A 23540-nucleotide genomic window follows, 5' to 3' on the forward strand; every position below is an offset into this window, starting at 1 on the left:
TTCAAGTACTGTGGTCAGTGTAGGACTTTCACCTGCATGGCGCGCCCTCTGGTGACCATCTGATCAAAGTGTGTTCAGAGACCAGAAACCACAAATGACTCACTGGTTGAGTTTTCAGCAGTAATCGCCACAATAATTTTAACTTTATAAGATAATACATGCAGATTTTTTTATATATGCTTCAGCTTTTGATCGCGAAGCTATAATAAAGCGCAGCTCGTTTTACTTTCGTGGTGAAAAGTCCTTTGCACTATCCTTTCTGTATCTTGAACGCCTCATGAGATAGGGAGAAGCAGTTGTTCGGTTTCTATTTAGAGAGCAAATTGTGTTTCGACATAAATCTCGCGATGGTACATCGTGTCCTATTTAAATCTAAATGTATTTATTTATTTTTATTTTTGGAATCTAGTTTGACGAGTACAATTTAAATGTACAAACATGAGTTCCTATTAGAGTTAGAAACCTTGTAAACGGAGTTGAGAAAATATATGCAAAAGAAGTACTTATAGTCTGAGACTCAGGCAAAATGTAAAAAAGAATTTTAAAAAAATTGCTCAGTTTTGAATGTTTACAGTGTGCCTTTGATGTTTGGGCCGGTTGGGGTCTCTGTGTGCATGTTTTCTTTGTGCTCAGGATCTTGATCCTAATTCTAGCCAATATAGAAACCATCTAATAGATTACATCAGTCTCAAGACAGCCTCTGCCACCACATTAGATCAATCCCTCTGGGCTCCTTTGATCGGCTCCATCACCTAGCGGGGGTGGGGGGTCGTGGTTTGGTCCCGCTTTCGCCATTGTGGTTGATGTGGAGGTTGGGACGGGCTTAGGGCGTCTGGAGAATCCCTAGGGACGTTATCCCTGGAGGGCTTAACCCAGGGGTTGTAGTCATAACCTGGTTAGTGGCTCTGGTTGCTCTTAGAGGGTGTTCTAAGAGCGATCGTGGCTCAAGAGTTGTTGAGTTGTTGTACAAGTTCGCCTTGTAATCGGAAGGTTGCCGGTTCGAGCCCCAGCTCGGACAGTCTCAGTCGTTGTGTCCTTGGGCAAGACACTTCACCCGTTGCCTACTGGTGGTGGTCAGAGGGCCCGGTGGCGCCAGTGTCCTCTGTCAGTGCGCCCCAGGGTGGCTGTGGCTACAACATAGCTTGCCATCACCAGTGTGGCAGGCTTGGGGTTCGGGGGTGCTTCGCCTCCGTGCTAGGGCTCTGGCTGGGCCTTGGGTATAGAGTTTGTTTGGGGAGTGTGATTGTGTGTACAGTGTCCATGTATGTCTATCCCTACGTTGGGTTAGTGCTGAGTATTTGTATATGTGTGCATGAGGGTGGGAATGCATGTTTGTGTCTGTGCCTGTTTGTCCGTGTCTATATATGTCAGGTCGGGTCTTACACTCCACCTCTCTGGGAACTCCCAGGCCCTCCAAAGGCCTATATCCCCTGTGAGTGACAGTTGTAGTGTGTAAGAACACTCAGGTCTCTCTTGAAAAATACAAATTATTAGTATGACAGAAAGGCCAGAAGCATTATTAATAAAAACAAAAATGTTAACCATCTTCCAATAAACATTTTATTTGTATAGTCATAAAAAATGTACAAAATCTACAGTGCAAATAAAACACATGAGTATAGGCCAGTTTACTTCTCAACCACAGGGAGGCACTTTAACACCTTCTCATCAACAGGCCAGAGGAATTTATGCAAACACAAGGAAATCTTACTGTGTCGTACCATTCGTAAACACTATGAAGAGCTCCAGTTCATTTAGCAGATGCAAATCTGACAGGCAAGCGTTTGAAAATATTACTGTTCTGCTGTGATTGCCATGTGCTTGCTTGTAGCTTCCTTCAGGAGCAGGAATAAGCTTGCAGGAACACTAACCAATACATATTTTAAGAGTAGTTAATAAAGCTCAGAGTCTGAGATAAAACACACAGTGAGAATACAGGTGTCTGTTTTTCAGTTTGCTGTTTGTACAACAGGTTTAGCTACATTCTTAATAATATGTAAACATTCATTTTCACATGAGCATCAGCTGAGCGTTTGTACCTAAAGTGGCCGTAACAGCTTAAAATATGTAGTAGTGTCAGCTTTTGTGTCAGAATACATGGTGACAGTGAATGCGGCAGTTATATGAAACATCAGTGCAGCACTTTCTGTCCAGAAGCACAAACTTGTTTTTTCTTCTGAAAATCAGCGAATGAAAGAAAGGAAAAATACATCAATCAATCAATCAATCAATCTTTATTTATAAAGCACTTTTCATACAGAGAAAATGTAGCACAAAGTGCTTTACATAGTTAAAAGCAGCCCACCCCACCCTCCAACTCACTCCCCACACTCTCAATACACATATATCCCCCCACCCACACACACATACACACACGCGCACACTTAAAGAGTAAAAATAGAAAACTATTATCTCTTATCCCACAAAGGTTGCTTTTTAAAGCAACCTCAAAAGTTTATATATATATATATATATATATATATATATATATATAAAACACCCAGCACGCCCCTGCGGGCGGTTTATCCTTCAAGCTCGGGTCCTCTACCAGAGGCCTGGGAGCTTGAGGGTCCTGCGCAGTATCTTAGCTGTTCCCAGGACTGCACTCTTCTGGACAGAGATCTCCGATGTTTTTCCCGGGATCTGCTGGAGCCACTCGCCTAGCTTGGGAGTCACCGCACCTAGTGCTCCGATTACCACGGGGACCACCGTTACCTTCACCCTCCACATCCTCTCGAGCTCTTCTCTGAGCCCTTGGTATTTCTCCAGCTTCTCGTGTTCCTTCTTCCTGATATTGCTGTCATTCGGAACCGCTACATCGATCACTACGGCCGTCTTCTTCTGTTTGTCTACCACCACTATGTCCGGTTGGTTAGCCACCACCATTTTGTCCGTCTGTATCTGGAAGTCCCACAGGATCTTAGCTCGGTCATTCTCCACCACCCTTGGGGGCATCTCCCATTTTGACCTCGGGACTTCTAGGTTATACTCGGCACAGATGTTCCTGTACACTATGCCGGCCACTTGGTTATGGCGTTCCATGTATGCCTTGCCTGCTAGCATCTTGCACCCTGCTGTTATGTGCTGGATTGTCTCTGGGGCATCTTTACACAGCCTGCACCTGGGGTCTTGCCTGGTGTGATAGACCCCAGCCTCTATGGATCTTGTACTCAGAGCTTGTTCTTGTGCTGCCATGATTAGTGCCTCTGTGCTGTCTTTCAGTCCAGCTTTGTCCAGCCACTGGTAGGATTTCTGGATATCAGCCACCTCCTCTATCTGCCGGTGGTACATACCGTGCAGGGGCCTGTCCTTCCATGATGGTTCCTCGTCTCCCTCCTCTTTCTTGGGTTTCTGCTGCCTGAGGTATTCACTGAGCACTCGGTCAGTTGGGGCCATCTTCCCAATGTATTCTTGGATGTTCGTTGTCTCATCCTGGACTGTGGTGCTGACACTCACCAGTCCCCGGCCCCCTTCCTTCCGCTTAGCGTACAGCCTCAGGGTGCTGGACTTGGGGTGAAACCCTCCATGCATGGTAAGGAGCTTTCTTGTCTTTATGTCAGTGGCTTCTATCTCCTCCTTTGGCCAGCTTATTACCCCAGCAGGGTACCTGATCACGGGCAGGGCGTATGTGTTGATGGCCCGAATCTTGTTCTTACCATTCAGCTGACTCCTCAGGACTTGCCTGACCCTCTGCAGGTACTTGGTGGTTGCAGCCTTTCTAGCGGCCTCTTCATGGTTCCCATTTGCCTGCGGGATCCCCAGGTACTTGTAACTGTCCTCTATGTCTGCAATGTTGCCTTCTGGTAGTTCAATCCCCTCAGTTCTGACTACCTTCCCTCTCTTTGTTACCATCCGACTACACTTCTCCAGTCCGAACGACATTCCAATGTCATTGCTGTATAGCCTGGTAGTGTGGATCAGTGAATCGATGTCTCGTTCACTCTTGGCATACAGCTTGATGTCATCCATGTACAGGAGGTGGCTGACAACTGCTCCGTTCCGTAGTCGGTATCCGTAGCCAGTCTTGTTAATGATCTCACTGAGGGGGTTCAGGCCTATGCAGAACAGCAGTGGGGACAGAGCATCTCCTTGGTAGATCCCGCACTTGATGGTAACTTGTGCTATGGGCTTGGAGTTGGCCTCTAGTGTTGTACGCCACATCCCCATTGAGTTCCTGATGAAGGCTCTTAGGGTCCCATTGATCTTGTACAATTCTAGGCATTCCAGTATCCAGCTGTGGGGCATTGAGTCATAGGCCTTCTTGTAATCAATCCAGGCAGTGCACAGGTTGGTCAGTCTGGTCTTGCAGTCTCGGCTGATTGTTCTGTCTACCAGTAGCTGGTGTTTTGCACCTCTGGTATTCTTGCCAATTCCTTTCTGTGTCCCGCTCATGTATTGACCCATGTGCCTGTTCATCTTAGCCGATATGATGCCTGACAGGAGCTTCCATGTAGTACTGAGGCAGGTTATTGGTCGGTAGTTGGAGGGGACCGGTCCCTTCTTGGGGTCCTTGGGGATCAGGACCGTCCGGCCTTCAGTTAGCCATTCCGGGTGTCTTTCGTTAACTAGTAGCTGGTTCATTTGTGCTGCCAGACGCTCGTGGAGTGCAGTCAGCTTCTTCAGCCAGTAGGCGTGAACCATGTCGGGCCCTGGTGCTGTCCAACTCTTCATACTGGAGACCCTTTCTTGGATATCTGCCACTGTGATGGTTACTGGACCCTGTTCAGGGAGGTCGCTGTGGTCTGCCCTCAGATCCTCTAGCCACTGAGCATTGCCGTTATGGGTTGCGTCCTTCTCCCATATGCTCTTCCAGTATTGCTCCGTCTCCAGCCTTGGTGGTGCTATTCTCTTATTGTTCCCTTGCCACTGAGAGTACACCTTTGCTGGTTCTGTGGAGAACAGCTGGTTTATTCTCCTGCCTTCTATCTCTCTGGTGTACCTCCTCAAGCGGCTGGCCAAGGCTGTGAGTCTTTGCTTGGCAGTTTCCAAGGCCTCAGGTATGGACAGCTTGCTGTATTTCTTAGGCACCTTATTTGTCGCACCTTTCTGCAACTCCGTTAGTTGGCTAACTTCCCTCCGTGCTACTTTGATCTTGCCCTCTAGCCTCCTTCTCCATGGAGGGTACTGCCCCTTGTGGCTGTTCAACTTGTAGCCAAGCATCTCACTGATCACTGCTGCCGTATTGTAGATCAGCTTGTTAGTGTCGGTAATCGTGGTTGTAGGTATTGCCCGTAGTGCTGCATTAACATCATCTAGCAGACCTTCTGAGGGTACTTCACGTAATCTTGGTAACCGGCTACGGGGGATCCAGGTTTCAAGCTTGGCCATGATCCTATTTTTCAGGTCAGTTCCTCTGGCACTCAACGATCCTTCTCCTATCGCACTTGGGGCTATGTACCCAATCTCGGGTGGGGGTGATGATATCTCCCCCCTGACCTGGCGTCCTGACTCCTCCTTGCCGTAGCATTTGTGTTGTACCTCGTCAATCTCTAGCTGTGAGAGCAGTCCCTTCTTTCGAATGTTGGAACACTGAGCTACTAGTTGTTTCGCCGTATATATATATATATATATATATATATATATATATATATATACACACACACAGAGTTGTGTAAAAATGAATGAATGAATGAAAAGCCTGAAATAAACTGGTAGGTTTTATGGTAGAACATCAAAAGTGCAGGTGCACTTGAGGTCTCTGAAGGAGGAGCAGTCAAAGTCAGCCATGAGAGTTTTCTTTCCGGTCTTCTTGGGAAAAAAGGGCAACTGGATACGTATCCTGTTGCTTGGCCTCAGATTTGGAAGTCTGTGGGAAACATAAGAGTAATACAGAACTGTTAAGGTTGATGTTTAGTTTGTGGATTTGACATAACATTTTATACACAGTAACAACTCGCTAGAAGCCTGTTGAAAAGACAACTTTGCCAGACATCCAAATAATGTTGAGATATGGTTATCATTGAAAAAGAACAAACATGCGCAATTAAGGGACGATTGATGTGGGATAACTTAAGTATGTTAAGAGAAATTATTTATAATGGAAAGGATTCAGAACTCTGCATTTTAGGATTAGATCAAAGGAGGGCTTTTGATTCTGTTTCCCACTCTTATTTATGGAAAGTAATGAAAGCTTATAATTTTCCGGACCAATTTATTTCTATTATCCAATTGATTTATAAAAAGTCCCTAGTGCAAGTTAAGGTAAATGGAAAGCTCTCATCCCCTTTTAGTGCTGAGTGCGGGGTTAAACAAGGATGTCCTTTGAGTGCTGCGTTATATGTCCTTGCAATTAATCCCTTATTGAAAAGGATAAATGATGATAAACGGATCAAGGGATACGTCCTTGATAAATCCCTTAAAATCGCAGCTTTGGCGTATGCAGATGACGTGACGGTGATAATTAGAAACCAAAACGAACTGTCTTCAGTTATGGAGATATTACACCACTACGAACAGGCATCAGGTGCCAAACTGAACCAAGACAAAACTGAAGGGGTGTGGCTTGGACATCCGACCAGACAACCTAAAATGATGATCTCTCTTTGTAGGGAGATTAAAATTCTGGGTATATGGATTGATAATACTGACTCTAGTTTACTAAATTGGAATAAGAAAGAAAATGAAATTAAAATGGAAATTATGAAATGGGAAAATAAAGATACAAATTATAAAACACGTATTAATATTGTAAAAACACACATAATTTCGAAACTTCTTTTCCTTGCCGCAATTTTTCCTCCCCCGAGAACAACTGTAATGAAAATAAGTAAGATGTGCATTAAATTTATCTGGGGATCCAATCGAGAAGTGACTAAGAGGAAATTTATGTACAAGAGTAGGAAGCACGGGGGCTTGGGAGCCCCAGACTTAGAGATTGTTTTGCGAATTCCTTTTATAAAAATTACTCAAAGCGCAATTTCTCGGGGTGCCCCGTGGGTTCGAGGGAAGGAGCAATTGTGGCAAAAGAAAAGGGGCAGGGCCAGAGCGGGTGTTCCATACCACAGACTTATGTTCGGTGACTTATCAAGTCAATGGGAACAATATAGTTTAAATTTTCTCCAAGATAATACGAAAAATATCTATAAAAAAATTAATGAAACCAAAAATGAAGGTGTAATTCAATATAAGTATGCAAATGAAGATGAAAACCTTTCAATAGTTAAAAATATACAAGACAAATTATTATCTGAAAGCATGAGAGACGTGGTATGGCTCATCTCGCTCGGGCGCCTCCCTGTGAGAGCGGTGGTAAAATGGAGTTGTTTTGTTACCACCATGAAATGTCCTATGACAGGTTGTGATGAAGATGAGACCCTAGAACATCTCCTATTGGATTGTTATAGGACAACTGAGATCAGGCAGAAAATGACAGAAATTGGCTATGATGTGGATGTTAATATTAAAGCAGTTAAATATGGTTTGTTTAAAGAAAAAATGTGTGACGACAAAAGGAGACTCTTTTGGTTAGTAATGTGTGTAATAAACACACATATTTGGAAAACTCGTGCCAAAGGAGTGTTAGAACAAAAGATGATAAGTAGTGATGTGGTGAGTAAACATATCATTACAGACCTTCGGAGAAGACGAACAATGGACCTGAAACTTGGGAAAGTTTTCCCCTGGAACGAATTAAAACTGTAAGTCTTGTGAGCGTTGTGTGGACTCAGATGCTAGATTTTCCTCCTTGTTTCTCCCTTTTGTATGTGCTCAAGGTTTTGTATATGTAATTGTATGTGTATGTGCATTTTATATGTAAACTTGTTTACTTTAAATAAAGTTTTTTTAAAAAGAAAAAGTAAAATCTGAAAACTTCAGACTGCGGAAAAGACTTTTACAAAGAGATGACCCTCTTATCATTATTCCTTCAAGGGATTTTGCTGGGGCTACGTTCTTTAGAAAGTCCTGAGGCCTGTACTATGAAGCAGGATTTGGGCTTATTCAGGTAACGTCAGAGCTAACACTTGTTTTTCAGCGTTATAAAGGTGGTTTGCTTCTCACTGTTGTTTATAGTTATGTAACTTATGCTGCAGACCTAAACCGCTCCAGAGCAGGTTTTTATCAATATTAGAGAGACAAGCAACCCATTTGTACTTGTGAATTCAAATTTGGGTGGCTGTAGCTCAGGTGGTAGAGCAGGTCATCTACTGATCGGAAGGTTGGTGGTTCGATTCCCGGCTTCCCCTAGTCTGCATGCCAAATATCCTTGGGCAAGATACTAACCCGAAATTGCTCTCCGATGCATTCATCGGAGTATGAATGTGTGTGAATGTCAGTTGTGCTTGTGCGAATGGGTGAATGCACAAGTTGTGTAAAGCGCTTTGAGTCCTCAGAAGAGTGGAAAAGCGCTATATAAGAACCAGTCCATTTACCATTCTGTTTTTATATTTAATCTTCATGTTACTCTCAGACCCTTAAACACTTCCAGAGGCTGCAGGAGAAAGAATAAAAATTAAATTCTAGATTTTCCTGTCTTAATGATAGAGCATTGACCCATTCACTCACACAGTCAGTATTTTTACTGCCTTTCCCTCTTGGCTCAAAATAAATAATTAAGGTAGCAGATCTTTCACACATACATGCATGTTTCCTCCCCATCCACTAGACCACTTCCAGAGATAGTCAGAGTGCAGTCCGTCAGCATCTTGTTGATTGGGTTCATGAAAACTACTTCAGCAACTGTCCTTTGGTTCAGTCTCACTGGACCATTAACCTGAAAAACAAAAATCTCACTGTTTACTTATTAGTCAGTAAAACAATGTAAAAATCTTTGCATGTCCAGTTTTGATTCCAACCTGCTTGAAAATATAAACTACAAATTATACCTTCAGTTTATCCAGCCTCTTTTTTTACCATTAGCAATGCATGAAAAATAAACATGATAGCCCACATCATATAAAATTACAGATACAGGAGTCACATTTCAATCCTTAATGGACAAACACAAAATTTGGTATAGAGACCAAAGCTGCTGAAGATGAACTGTATAAATAGGAACTGACTCATCATCTATATAGGTCAGGCTCAGTTTGAGCTATACCAACTTATAGCTAGTTATTTTATTTATTTGTTTTGTGCTACTTTAGCAAGCTTTTATGCATCTAACGCACTTGTGAACAAAAACAACAACAAAAAAACAAAAAGAAACATGTCAGCTGAAGCATTATTTGCTCAAAGTCCTCCTTTGGCCAAGAACAGCCTGAATAGATGCTGGCATAGTTGCAGACTTTAGTTTTATATATATATATACACATGCATACATATAGACACATATACATACATATATATACACACATATATATATATATATATTAGAAATTATATTCTATATTTATTTAAAGGCATATAACATAGTTAAGTATAATTATATTATAAGAGTATTTAGAGGAGTATGTATATATTAAGTATAATATATTATTTTATCAACAATCAACAGCAGTCAGCTAATGTGACAGTTACTTCGAACAAAGCAACATAATGATTAAGGAGACACAGAGATGGTAGTTTTTTACTCACTGTGATGGACATAGGAGGATTCAACAGAATGACATCATTCACTGCTAGGTATACATTTCCTGGCTCCAGCTTATCTGTGACTACAGCTGAAATCTTCATGCTGTCAGAGCCTACCATGTGTTTGTGGTACACCAAGAAGGGGACCAAGATAGGAATGGACAGATCTGGAGCAGACAGAGGGAGTGAGAGACAATTATAGTTGTTGCAGTCCCCCCACCAGGACAAATAAATAAAAACACTTGTGAGAAACTCCTCAGCAATTTACCCACCTTTCCCAGGCTGCAGTGTCTCTTCATTTGTCTCAGTCTGGATGTTTTCAAACGGTGAGCCATTGTATCTCATGGCCTGGACGCTGATATTGATGGACACAGGCCTGGCAGTGCGGCTCACACTGTTCAGCACCAGCTTCAGACTCACGTCCTGACCGTCCATTGGCTTGGATACCTGCAGCACCACAAATTCAATTCAATTTTATTTATACAGCGCCAAATCACAACAACAGTTGCCTCAATGCCTAAAGTACTGTTGGGATTTACGCAGGCGGCACAGTGAGGAGAAACTCAGATTTTTGACACTGACCCTGTTCGTATGTATTTCTGGGAGTTCTTATTTTTTTGTTAATAGAAAAAATGTTAACAGTGGAAAAAAGGTCACTGCTACATTCGTAAAAAGTAGACAGAAATTCACACAACAAAGATAAAGGTAAATACTAAAATATATTTAAGATCTACTTGAATAGCTCTAAAAATAAAAACATATATAAGGAACTGAGATGTACCTCTTCAATTTGCATGGATATTTGTGGAAGTGGAAGGATGCTGTCATTTGTATTATTTGTAGTCTCTGTGTTGTTCCCTCCCCTCCCTCCATTCCCAGTTCCATTTGTTGTTCCTCCAATCCCAGTTCCACTTGTTGTTCCTCCATTCTGGATTGGATTATTTGTCCCTCTATTGTTCTTTTCCTCTTCATCTCTGGAGTAATCTCTGGTGAGGGCATATCTAAATACAGTTCTCTCCTCATTAGACCCTGTAAGAGTGGAAAGTTTTAGAGTGAGAGTGAAAATTAATTTTGTTAAAGAATTTCTACTATGTCTTGACCAAAAGGTTTTATTTAACCTTCTTATTAGTATCAGAAAACAGAGAACACAGTCACCAAACCCATTTTTATTTGTAATCTCTTTGCAGATCGCTAGTGAACCGTTAAAACAAGGTTTATATAGTATTTTTTTTAACCGAATACTATCTGTCATTCAAAGAACCAAAGACAGCCTAACTTAGCACAATGGACTGTATATAAAAAGGCGGATGCAACATCCTGTTCTGTTCATGAATTTTAATTTTTGTTGCCATGATGCCAGGTCTCTCTTGGAAATTAGATTTTTAATCTCAATGAGATTTTTTACCTGGATAAATAAAGGACAATTTTTTTTTTTACACTACCACTCTGTTGATCTGTGACCTTAATTAACATTTTGGTCTCACATGCTCATTTCAGGATTTATGTGACACATCAAAATGCTCATTTTATAAATAGGGGTGGTATAACAGTGGTAACTTCTGACTGACAAATCATTACCAGTGTCATGTCCCTTGTGAGATCTACTTTCATAATATCAGGATGGTAAAGAACAAAATTCTCCATTTAAGTCTTCAAGAAACACGTCTTTTAGGTGAACCCACCTTCCTTGTACTTGTAGCTGTCTGTGATGTCCAGCCTTGTGTTGGAGCCAACAGCCTTGGTGGAGATATTCTGTCCGATTCTCTTGGTGTCAGAGAAAATATTCACCATTGTGCCATCAGCTTTACACTGCCAGGACACAAAGAAAGAAACACGATAGAAACCAAAATTTGAAATAATAAATATTGCTATTATACTAAAGGCTGCTCCTCTTTTGGTGCTGCTAACTATGTTATTTGTGGATTTATGTAGTACAGCTCTGTTCACTAACCAGCCAGTCAATGCAGTCAGCATTGACCATAGCATAAACAAATGGGGCATCATATTTTAGATCGATTTCTCCATTCAGGATGGCTTTGACTGAGGCTGGACCGCAGCAGTATACACCTGCAAAAGGACAAGCAAGAAAAGCCATCAGATGAACATTAAATAAAGAAACATGCTTTACTAATACAGAGTAGTTTTTATTCTAACTTCATGGCACTAAATATGGAACTTTCTAACCATGGAGCTGCCATCACTAACAGCACTAGATGAAAAGAAATCACACAATCGAATATCACATTCAAAAACAATACTTAAAAATTGTTGGTATATTTACTGGCAAAAAATGAATAGTTAAAGTAGGAAAAGAAAAGTCATTAGACAAAGGAAGAAAATCTGAGGAGACAAGAGTTCATACCATCGCTCTTCTCCTGTGGCGTTGGATCCAGAACTTGCCAGCCGTCATATTTACCATCTTTTCCCAGGTCAGTTCGCCTCATCCAGCACTCTAACCAGACATGATAGTTCCTGAAACATAAACATGACACAAAATTCTGATGTTGGAGTCAGTGGAAACACAACAGTGGCTTTAAAAACTCGAGAACATGGCAAAGAAGGCTGGGTGATTCACTTCAATTCAATTGAATTGTATTTATATAGCACCAAATCACAACAACAGTTGAATCAAGGAACTTTATATTGTAAGGTAAACACCCAACCCTACCCTAAGCTTGAGAAATGGCACCATAAATCACACTAAGGACATTCTTTCTATTGACAGATTAAAAGCTTTCAGACAAAGTCACCACTCCCAAAGCACACAAGACATACTTTGTAAAACCACAGTGAAGATTAAAAGCCTTTTAGACTTTTGGACACAATTTCATTTGTCCTCTTTTATGCAGTCTGACATATCAAGAACAAGATGGTGGTTGAGTACTAATAAAACAGAAAAAAACAGCAAAACCTTTTGAAAGTCAACCCTGTAGCTCTATAGCGTTTCTGGTGTTTGTTTTTCCAAAACCACTGAAAATTGGATAAATTATAGTTTGTTGTATATAGTGCCTCTCTGTTTTTTAAATTAACCTTATTTAGTTCTGTGAGAAATTAAGACTGTACAATGCTCAGGGAAACTCTCTCTCTCCCTCTGTGTGTGTGTGTGTGTGTGTGTGTGTGTGTGTGTGTGTGTGTGTGTGTGTACAAAGGAACTGTTCAACTCTTTACCACAGAATTTAGTTCTGATCTGTATCTCTCTCTGTTTGCTTTCTCAATATAAGCCATATGAGCTTGTGTCATCTTACCAGACACTGTCCTTGGTCTCTTTCTCTCTCACTCCATAGTCAGCATGGTACACATCAATGATCAGATTCTTGTTGCTGTCGTGAGCTGACTGGTAGTTGGTGACCACACGGCATGGGATGCCCAGCAGACGCATTACTGGAAATACAAACATTAAAAAAACAGATTTTTTAAAAATGTGATATTTGTCAAATTGTACATTAGTTTAGCATCTTATTGTTAAATGTTGTTGCACTGGCCTAGTGATGGAAAGTTATAAGGAAAAGACAAATCAGTAAACCACTAAAGCTATGGCTCACCAGACTTTTAGTGTAATCCTATATTAACACTAGAAAATTGGCAATTGTAAACAAACTTGAGACTTTGGTACATATACCTTGCTAGGACCCTTTTGCCTCCACAATTGCCTTTATTCTTCATACATATATTCAACAAAATGACAGAGACATTCCTCAGAAATTCAGAACTGTTCTAATCCACTGTGGTCATATAGCAAGGGACATGGTCAGTGGCTACCCTCAGGTAGGCTGTGGCATTTAAATGATGCTCAGTTGGTAAATTGGACAAAGTCTGCAAAGAAAATATCCCAGACACCATCGCTCCACAAGTACCAGGCAGAACCGTTGATACAAACGAGGACAGATGTCATATCGCATATGTTTCAGGTTTAATTAATATTCTTTGATTTATTGTTGCTCATGGGTCTAGTTCTCTTTATGGTTTTCTGCTTATGTTATACTTATAGTTTCTACACTTTAGGTCTCTGCATAGTTGTATTGTAGTGAGTGGTTATTTGAGTTATTTTTTCCCTGTTATTAGCTTGAAGCCATTATCCTCTGACGGCTATCAACAACAAGGCATTTTCACCCAGAGAACTGCTGCTTATTGAGTTTCTCTTTTAAGGACTTTAAACCTTAGAAATGTTTGTGAAAAAACATTCCAGTAGATCAGCAGTTTTTGAAATACTCAGACCAGCCGACTGGTAGGATCAACCACGTAACATTTAAAGTCACTTAAATGTGAAGGTTCTCAGTCATCCAGGTGATACAACCTTTCTCCCCAATTCTGATGCAGTTTGAACTTTAGCAGGTCTTCCTTACCATGTCCATCCAGCCATCCTTTCTCCTTTGCTTATCTGATTCAGGGTCGCAGGGGGGCTGGAGCCTACCCCACCTGCCATAGAGTGAGAGGCAGGGTACACCCTGTGAAGGTTGCCAGTCTATCGCAGAGCACCTTCGCCATGTCTATAGGCCATTAAGTTTTTGAGTTGTTGCCCTGTGATTGGCTGATTAAATATTTGGATGAATAAAAAGGTATACCCAGCAAAGTTGATAATGTATGTAAACTAAAGCACCTGCAATATAAGGCAGCTTATTTCTTATTTCTCATTTCACTTGCCTAAACACATACTGTATATATAACAGATATTTAGGTATGTATTCATATTACCCACCTAAATAGATACTGTATGTAAGTGAGGACTTGCAGAGTTAGCCAGTACCTGAACACATCACTCCTGCAAATACCCAGCACTGTCCATATTTGACTGGGTGGCAGTCGATGTTATACCAACGCTTGAGGATGGGATAGCTGCCAGACCAGTGAGTGGGTATAGTTCCACCCCAGAATGGAGCTGACCACCGTCCCTCCAGGACACCACAGTCATCCATACTGTTGATCTGGAGCAAAACAGGAAAACAAAGGTGAGTGAGTGAGTGAGCTTTGGCTCCCCTCAAAATTACTATAAAGCATTAATTAACAAAAGGTTTTGTTAATTAATGCTTTATAGTAATGCTTTATAATTAATGTGTTATTTTGTTTATGATGCCTTTTAAACGTTATGTAAAATGCTTTAAATTACCTTCTTGGTGAAACTTGCAGTTCAAATACAGTACATCTGTCCAAAACACATGTATATACATAAATATCCTACCATGGCGCTGACCACACGGCTGACGTAGATGGGGTTACAGCGAGCAGAAACGTCATTAGCTGCATTTGCCAGGTGTTTGGGGTTGACATCCAACATCTTAAGACAAATCTTCATCATGTCCTCTTCAAACTAGACAGGAAGAGAGCAGCTTATCTTAAACTACAGTGCTGTAGGTTATTCGTACTTAATGGCAGAGTCAAAAATAATCGAAGCATTTACATTAACTAATTAATTCTAAAGTAAAATATTAACTTGAAGCAGCTAATATCTAAAAATGTCACTACTCTATACTTCATAATAGCATGTTAATAATGACCTACAGTAGTCTCACACCATATAAATATATGTCTCTCCGATTAAGGAGTTACACCTACAAGCCATTAACAGTGACCATCTTTTTTGCGCCTCTACCATACTGAACAATAGAACTCTTAGAATAAAAGACTGATTGGTAAAAACATGATTAATGTGGTACTTTTCGGTGTCGATTTATCAAACCTAGAATCACAAATCTACTAAGCCTACACAGTGTGTGTGTGTGTGTTTGTACCTGCCCAAAGTCCCAGTTAATAGATGTGATGTAGTTCCCACTTCCTTTGTAGATTATACCACATTCATTCATCACAAACTCCTGTCTCTCTTTCTCATCCTGCATAAACACTGAATCATCTACAGAGGCGGGAATAGGGATAACCACATGAGACAGACGGATTAATGGATGGATAATAGTGGTTTTAAGGAAAACAACAGCAATAGATGAACAGTGCTGGAGAGCCTGGAAAACAGGTCGGCAGATAGAAAGATAACTTACCAGAACACCAGGGATTGAAGAGCACAACCAGTTCTGCCAACAACGTTTCCTCATCCCTATGTCTGGCAGTTAAGTTGTACTTTCCGATTGGAGTGTCAGCTGGGGGGGTAATGGTCAAATTCAAGGAGCCTGTTGGTGGGTTGGATCCCTTCTCTAGCTCCACTTTCCACACTGCCTTTGCTGATGGCGAACGCTGGATTCTGTCTGGCATACCAAAGCATGACTTTGTTCCCAGGTCCTCAGATGGATTTTCTCCTGCAGAGAGGATTCACAGAGATCATAGATGTGACAATACAGTACCAACAATACAATACTCTGTAACTACAGAGTGTACATGAAAGACAGACATCATTAACCAGTGTGAGTTACACCTGAATCATTTCCAGTAGTCAACACAGGGCAAATGACAAAATTTTACTGCATGAAAATGTTCCCAAACACACTGTCAATGCAGAAAAAGTATATCTTCATAGAAAAACACATAATAGAACAAAATTAATAGACTGTCCCATTTTGATGGAGAATAGAATAAATGACAGCCAACCTTTAAAAAACAATCATTGAAAGCTACTTAAAACTACAAGAAGGCTTGCCTAATAGAGTTCAGGCTGCATCGAGGAACAGAGGTGGCCATACCGAATACTGATTTTTCAAACTCAGAATTGTAAAAATTTTCATTTCATTGCTGTATTTCCCAGGAGTGGCTCAAGACTTTTTCACAGTACCCAATGCTCATTTTGAATTTGATTGCAACAGAAGGCTGAAAGATAGTTTAAAAGACAAACAGTGGTCATATCCAACTGTGCTAACTGGCAAAACACCTTTAAGTAAAGCTTAGTTTATTTATAAAAAGAGCCTTTCACTTATGTGTCATGTCTGGCTTTTTCCTCACCCTTTCAATTTTTGCCACACCCTCATGGGTTTCACCTGATATTATTTCTCCTGATTGCCCAATTAGTTTTTTTTTTTTTTTTAATTCCATCAGCTCATTAGTAAAACCTGCTTTTTGTTGGGAATACCTGATTCTGGTTCCTGTGTTTGGGTCCTCTTTTTAAACTACACTTAACCACATGTAGCTGTTATTTATTATTAAAATTTATATTTTGTATTGATTTTCACAAAATTCTTCATATGTATCCATACAGATCTTTCAAAAATGTTAATGTCAATAATAAAAATAACAGCAACAAAAAAACCAAGAAAACAAAAGTAAGCAAACATAAACAAACTCCTGTTGATACATGGAAATCAATATTCAAACATCTCTTTTATTTACTATAAAGTGTCACAACTGCAAACTAAATATTTAAATTTAAAAAATATAAATTCAAATTATATAAACCAAACATGCACAGTTTGCAGCTATCAATTCCTCAGACTGACTTTCTCCTGGATCAAAACCTTTCCAAAGCTCAAAAAGGGTGCCTTCAATGGGCTTGGAGGTTTTTGCTTTGAGTCCCAACTAGGGCTGTCAGCGTTAATCGCGTTAAAATGACGTTAACGCCAAATCCACATTAACACAGCATATCCCCATTAACGAGTTAACATGGATCACCCTCTGTGTGGGGCTGCCAGTGTTGGGAAGGTTACTATTAAAATGTATTCCACTACAGATTACAGAATACATGCCCCAAAATGTATTTTGTAACGTGTTCCTTTACATTACTCAATGAGAGTAACGTATTCTAAATACTTTGGATTTCTTAATATATTATCATGCTTTTTACAACTACATGAATGTACTATTGCTGTGTGATTTATTACTATTACTGAAGGTTACTCGCCATACCAATAGCAACTAGATTTTTAAATCTTAATATAAAATGAGTAACAGTAGGGTGGACATTAGGTAAGGCTGCGCTTTTTGCAACGATCTCGTATAGAAAACTGTTTTTCGTGTATATAAAACAGGTCCTCTGGCTAATACGTCAGGTTCCGTGTCGAGTTCATAGCCGAAAACTAGCTTTACTTTGTTGTCTGGGTCGACTTTGCTAGCGAGAGACAGAGAGAGGCGTTGAAAGGCCGCTCCAACGGAATTTGTTGTTTCGGAGGAAAACACGAACACAGAGTAGAGTAGAGTCTTAATAGCTTACTTACAACTGGCTAATACTGCCCATGAAGCTACATTGTTTAGGCCTATGCCTGTAACACTGTGCCTATTGCCTTTATATTAAATAATTTTTGAACAATAATTAAAAAAAATATTTCGTCACATCATTATAGCAAGTAGAGTTGACATGGGCCGCGAGATTGAGACACAGACATTAGAGCCTTTTAATGCGTGTTTTGTTTGGGTTTCCACTGGCGTGGAATTACCAAGGACAGAGAGGGCATAGCCTAACATATGAAACAGGAAAAGACCGCCGTGTAATCCATTTATTTCAACAGAGTAACACTACCTTTTTAAACGGTAACTGTAACAGAATACAGTTACTCATATTTTGTATTTTAAATACGCAACGCTTGTACATGTATTCCGTTACTCGCCAACACTGCGCTAATACGTTAATCAAGCTACCCGCGCTAACCCGTTGACGCAGTCCAGCCCAACACAAAGGGTGATCCGCATTAACCCGTTAACGGAGATATGCCGAGTTAACGTGGTGTTGCCGTTAATTGACGGTGATTAACGGTGACAGCCCTAGTCAACAGCTTTGGGTCAGTAAATGTTTGTTCAGCGCCCATCAAACAGCATCTTCTGTACACTTTGGACATATTTTTTATTATAAGGATTTAACTTGGGAGGGTTTACATACAATATGTTTGCATTTTTTACAAAAAAACAAACAAAAAAACATCATTTAATGGTGGACCAACCTGTTACTGCTGTAAAGGTGAGCGGGTAAAGATTGGGGTTGAACGGCTGTGTCAGTTCAACTTTCACGGTGAACCGCTGGCCTCGCCTCACAATCAGCTGATCCTTTGAGATTTTTTTGGTGCCATGTTCTGTGTTGTTTGTCTCACAGTTGAGATTCACTCCTTTAAAAACTGCAAGAAATGTAAAATAAAATATAGAAATGTTAACTGTGAACAAAAATATCTGAAAGTCAGGTCACAAAGTGAAGTCTTTATTTTAATAAACTTATTTTTAATGGCATGACACTTTAAAAAACAAACAAACAAAAAAGAAAAGAAAAAGACCAATATCTGTCATCTCCTGATACATTTTAACTTGGTTTCCTGGAAAGATTTGCAACTGAAGGATGCAAAAGGCTTTAAGCTTGCTACACCGATACCTTCTCCATGCTAAAATAGATGAAGATTTTAGTGACCTCGATTCACCTCAAAAAACTGCCTCAGCTTGTCAAAAGTCTCAATTCTATCTAGCAATTTGGTGACAGGAACCCAGGGCAAGGCAGGGTGGAGATAAAACTATTTAAACACTGTCATGAGAGTCATCCAAACGTCACAAAGTTGAAGTTACATGTCAGGAAAAATATGCATGGATTGGGCATGCCTCAACAGGGCAGAATCAGTGATGAACACAATGCTCGTGTCTCGACCAAACCCCAACAGCATGGTAATAAAAACAAAACAAAACACAAACCTCACATTTAAGTCCTACGGGTATGTTCAGGAGAACAGGTGAATCCATAGAAAAGCACTGCACTGACAAGTAACATGGAAAACTGAGACACAATTCATAAAAACACTTAAGCACAAAATAGTGAGGTTTGGAGAGACTATCTTAACACTTTGTCTTTTTCTATATTGATATGAGAAGTACTTTTCACAGTCAAACTTTTAATTTTAATGTTAGGAAACAAGATTGAACAGGTTCTCAGTGTGTTTGAAATGAAAAGTGAATTTATAACTTTTTGTTAGGAGAGATGAAGTTTTTTAGATTTCGTGGTGGGTGAGTTTGGTTTGGGTGTGTGTGAGGGAGGGAAAAATGCACACACCTGCTTTCATATTGTAGTTAACTGTCTACATTTTGTCACTATTACTCACATTTTTAACAAGGGTGTACAGTAAGAAAAAACCCCCAAAACTATAAACTTTCTTTAGATTTATTAAACTTATAAATCTATAGCATGTAGAGTTCTCCCCTTGGGTAGATAAATTTATACACATTTTTTTTTACTAAACATACATGAAGGTTGGCCTGAAATACACACTGAAACACCTGAGAGAGGGAATGCATTTAAGGGACCTCTCCTTAATATCTATAGAAAGTTTTGGCTGTCTGTGACATTAAAGTCAGTCTGTGAACACTTTCTAAATATTTTCACATACATTTTTTTTGCAGTGCCTACAAGTTTGCATAAGTTCATATTTATATTTCTAACACAGTCTCATTGATATCTTAAAATTTTAGATCTTTAATTCAGTTTCCAGAGCTGCTAAATGTTACTTTGTTCCTTCTAGAATCTCAGTTGCCTTAAATCTGTCTGCACTGCACAATTGAAACCCACAAAGACGATGTGTTTATCTTTTGATAGTTCTAAAACAATCTGATGGAGGGTGTCACATATTGGAGGTGGTCCTGGATGGGAGGCAAAACATCACGCGCACTAATATTTTGATATTTATGATTATTTATAGATGCCTTCCGAATAAAAAAAACAAACATAACCACAACAATCTAATACATGATTCAAAAACAACTGCTCTTACGTCGATGTAATGGGCACTTGAGTACGAAACTCAAACTGATTATGGGGGCATCGATCAAATTTAGAAGGTGTTCCAGATTTCCTGAACTAAATTTTATGCCAAACTGGCCTGAATCTGAAACTTTGGATTAACTTCAACTTGCAAAACATATATTTGAATTTCCAGGCTGACACATGATGACCACAGGCATGTTGTCGTGTATGTAAAGAGAATAAACTGCAAAAATCCTGTTTAATGTGTCAATGTGAGCTTTTCACACAACATTCTCTGGCATGTACTTTCTGAAGACTGTTGTTGTAAGGCATTCATTTCTATTTGCCAGCACCTGCAAGTAAGATTTCTAGAAACTGGGAGAACTGAGGTCATGCAAACTAAGTGTATAACACGATTTTATTTTAACTCTATAAAAACTTTGAAATAGGTGCAAACTTTTCTAAAACTCTTGTCAAATGCAATCCTGCTTTTGACAAGACTATTTAACTGTTATTATTTAAATTAAACAATTTAATTTAAATCAGAATACATTAAGCCCTTAAAGATATGATGATAAACTTCAGTTAATATATGTCTAAAAGTTAATGTACTTACTTGACTGTTTGGTCTCCGATGTCATCTTTCTAGACTTTCCACAGCAGTTCAGGTACAATGAGAAGCTCTCTGGCTGGGACTCAGCACCACACTGACAGGTGGTTGAGCCCTGATTTATTTTAAACCGGCTGTCACACCCAGCCCCAGGTCACCCAGTTTACATTACACAAACTAGATGAACCATTTCCTCCCTGTTCAAAAAGCCACCCACACAAACACACACATAGGATAATATGATGCTGCAGTGCATTACATTCTGTTTCCTTTGAATTATTAGCGCGTTTCTGAATATCCTAAGTGTATTTTATAGTGCTATCTAATTTGTGTAAATAATAAGTCTGGATAAGGCAACATGCTGATCCAGGTTTTTTTTCGCTAGTTCCATCTCTAATTAAATACAACAGATTGTTCATTTTCTAAATGATGATTCTAATTAGAGTCTAAAAGGAGTATGAATTTTAGTGATATGCAACTGAGAGATTGGTTATTAAGCCTAGTTTCAGAAAGCTAAGATAACTGTGTTTTTCTGGACAAGGCTTCAAAATTGGGACTTCATAAAATCAGGTGACATGACAGTGGCATTAATTTGACTAATGGCTGTTCTTTTTTTTATTTTAATTTTTTTAAATTTATTTTATTTTCACTTACTGAATATGGGACAGACTTGACTGGGGGAAAGAAGGGGAGAAAGAAAGAGGGAAAGAGAAACAGCTGAGAAGAGGGACGGGGGAGAAGGGCAAAAACCAAAAACCAACAGAATGAGCAGAAATAGAAAAAAAAAAAGAAAAAAAGAAAAAAAAAGCATATATCAATCACCTGGATCACCTGCTGAGAAAGAAAAAAGAAAACAAGCAGAAGAGAACAAGAGTAATAGAATAAACAACATCACAATGATGTATGGGAATATGACAGTAAATAATAAATATTAAACATTATTGTGCAGCACATAAGATCAACAGAACACAGTGTGCTTTGAGGTAGGAGCCAAAAAGGGTGTAGTTTGTGGGTGTGATCACACGTGTGTACACCTGTGAGCATGGACGCGTTTGTTTTTTGTTTTTTAAAAGGTTCCTTCATGTAATGATCTGCTAGAGGGTGTGGGGGGGCCACAGCCCCGTCCTCCAGGGCATGAAGCAGGTATGGAGGAGATCAAAACTCCAGACATCCAGAGGCCCCCAGAACACAAGAGACCAAGGAAGACCAACAGAGGGGCAGCCGCGCCACTGTCCCAGAAAGAGCTGAGGAGAGTCCCAGATGAGGGCTCACTCAGCAGCCGTGGAGCAGAAGCCAGGGGGAGTTGCAGTGACGCGCCCGTGAGCTCCGCCGGCAGCCAGCCGTGCCTGAGTGACCGAGCCTAATGGCTGTTCTACAGTAATTATACTATTTTGTGCGCACACCTCCTCCATGAAACTTAAGCCGATGACGAACTAAATAAATGAAAACCTTGAACACCCTGGGAATGCTTTTCAGGTCAGGTCTTGGCATGCAGTTTACTTTCATGGTTGAATGCAGTTGTGCATGAGAAAGACGTAACTGAAACATGTAACACTGATTATGCAATAAAATTGCTTAATATTGTATGATGTCAGACTATTTAGTAATTTCTTTGGTTTATGTTTTGTCTCTTGAATCATCAAAAAGGTGTCTGTGCTGAAACTGCGTATGGATTGAAAGTTGGGGTGGGTTCACTTTCCACTGCTTAGAGAGTTAGTCCAACCCTGAAAGAGCTCAGTGTACTGATTTTCATTTGGCATTCAGTAAGAATCCATTCTGGACTGTGAACCATACTTATTTTCCTGGGAATAAGAGATGGAAAAGTACATTTATGTTTCACTGAAGCATAGTTTTCACATTCACTAATAACTGAAAAGATCTCTGGCTTTATCCCTCGAGTTCTGGAAGAGCATCCAGTGTAAAATACAATCAAATGCAAAGCTATCCACTGTGGCAAAGTCTTGTGACTAAGGGAGCATAAATATGCTTCAATTCCAGTAAGAATTGGTGTATCTGCTCTAGACCATGTTGATGTTTTTATTCACATCCTGTTCCAAGTTTTAGTCCCCATTATTGTGGCAATGATTTAGGACTCACACAGAAAAACAAAAGAAATAAATGCCAATAACATTTTATTCATTATACAGGTTTTGCAATCTATGCTTTTCCACATCTTACATGTCAGGTTAGATCTGCCACTACCAGTGATGGGAATTACAGCGTTACAAGAAACGGCGTTACTTTTTTTCAGTAACGAGTAATCTAACTAATTATTATTCCTATCGTTACAACGGTATCGTTACAATGCCGTTACCAAGAAAATGCGGTCGTGTTACTATTTTTCAAGAAACAGACGGTTGAAGCTGTGTTCAGTTTACGCACCTTATATCAGTTGCACGGAAGTAACTGACTACGTAAGTAATCTGGGCGCTACAACTTTAAGCTGTGCGCGCTCCCGCGGATGGAAATCACTTTCTGCCAGACAATCACTTTCTAGCACAACACCCAGAGCTAAGGGGGCAAAACAATCGCTTGAGTGCTGCTGTTTGGCTGAGGAACAATAAAGTAGTCGTGGTAAGCCAATCACTTCAAGATGACAAAGCAACAAGGTGATATATACCAGTTTTTAAATTGTGTTGATAGGCCACGTAAAACCAGAGTCATGATAAACAATATATACCCGTGTTTTCCTCAATAGTTTCATCACGTTTACTGTCTAAGGACAGCGCTAGCAAGCACTCTCTGCTTATGACCAAACCCCCCTCCCCAGCCCTTTCGTGTTGGTGGAAAAATGCACCATGTTGACCAATCAAAAAATAATATGGCAACATGACATTTGGTTGT

The 23540-nt window shown here is 40.0% G+C and overlaps 1 protein-coding gene across 1 annotated transcript; it reads right to left on the minus strand.

Moving 5' to 3' along the window:
• Nucleotides 1-5592: 5592 nt before the first annotated feature.
• On the minus strand, nucleotides 5593-20809 carry LOC309707045 (protein-glutamine gamma-glutamyltransferase E-like). The gene is made up of 15 exons (XM_082534129.1): nucleotides 20703-20809; nucleotides 18315-18485; nucleotides 15498-15752; nucleotides 15237-15355; nucleotides 14687-14815; nucleotides 14255-14432; nucleotides 12756-12891; nucleotides 11873-11982; nucleotides 11462-11577; nucleotides 11193-11319; nucleotides 10292-10539; nucleotides 9783-9957; nucleotides 9514-9677; nucleotides 8577-8710; nucleotides 5593-5806 (listed from the first exon to the last, which is right to left on the minus strand). Exons 1-15 carry the CDS (start codon nucleotides 20725-20727, stop codon nucleotides 5659-5661), a joined length of 2235 nt encoding a protein of 744 aa, XP_082390255.1. The 5' UTR covers nucleotides 20728-20809; the 3' UTR covers nucleotides 5593-5658.
• Between the last annotated feature and the right edge of the window lie 2731 nt (nucleotides 20810-23540).

The sequence above is a fragment of the Aulonocara stuartgranti genome (genome assembly GCF_965226115.1).
Source record: "Aulonocara stuartgranti genome assembly, chromosome: 5".
NCBI classification, from domain to species: Eukaryota; Metazoa; Chordata; class Actinopteri; order Cichliformes; family Cichlidae; genus Aulonocara; species Aulonocara stuartgranti.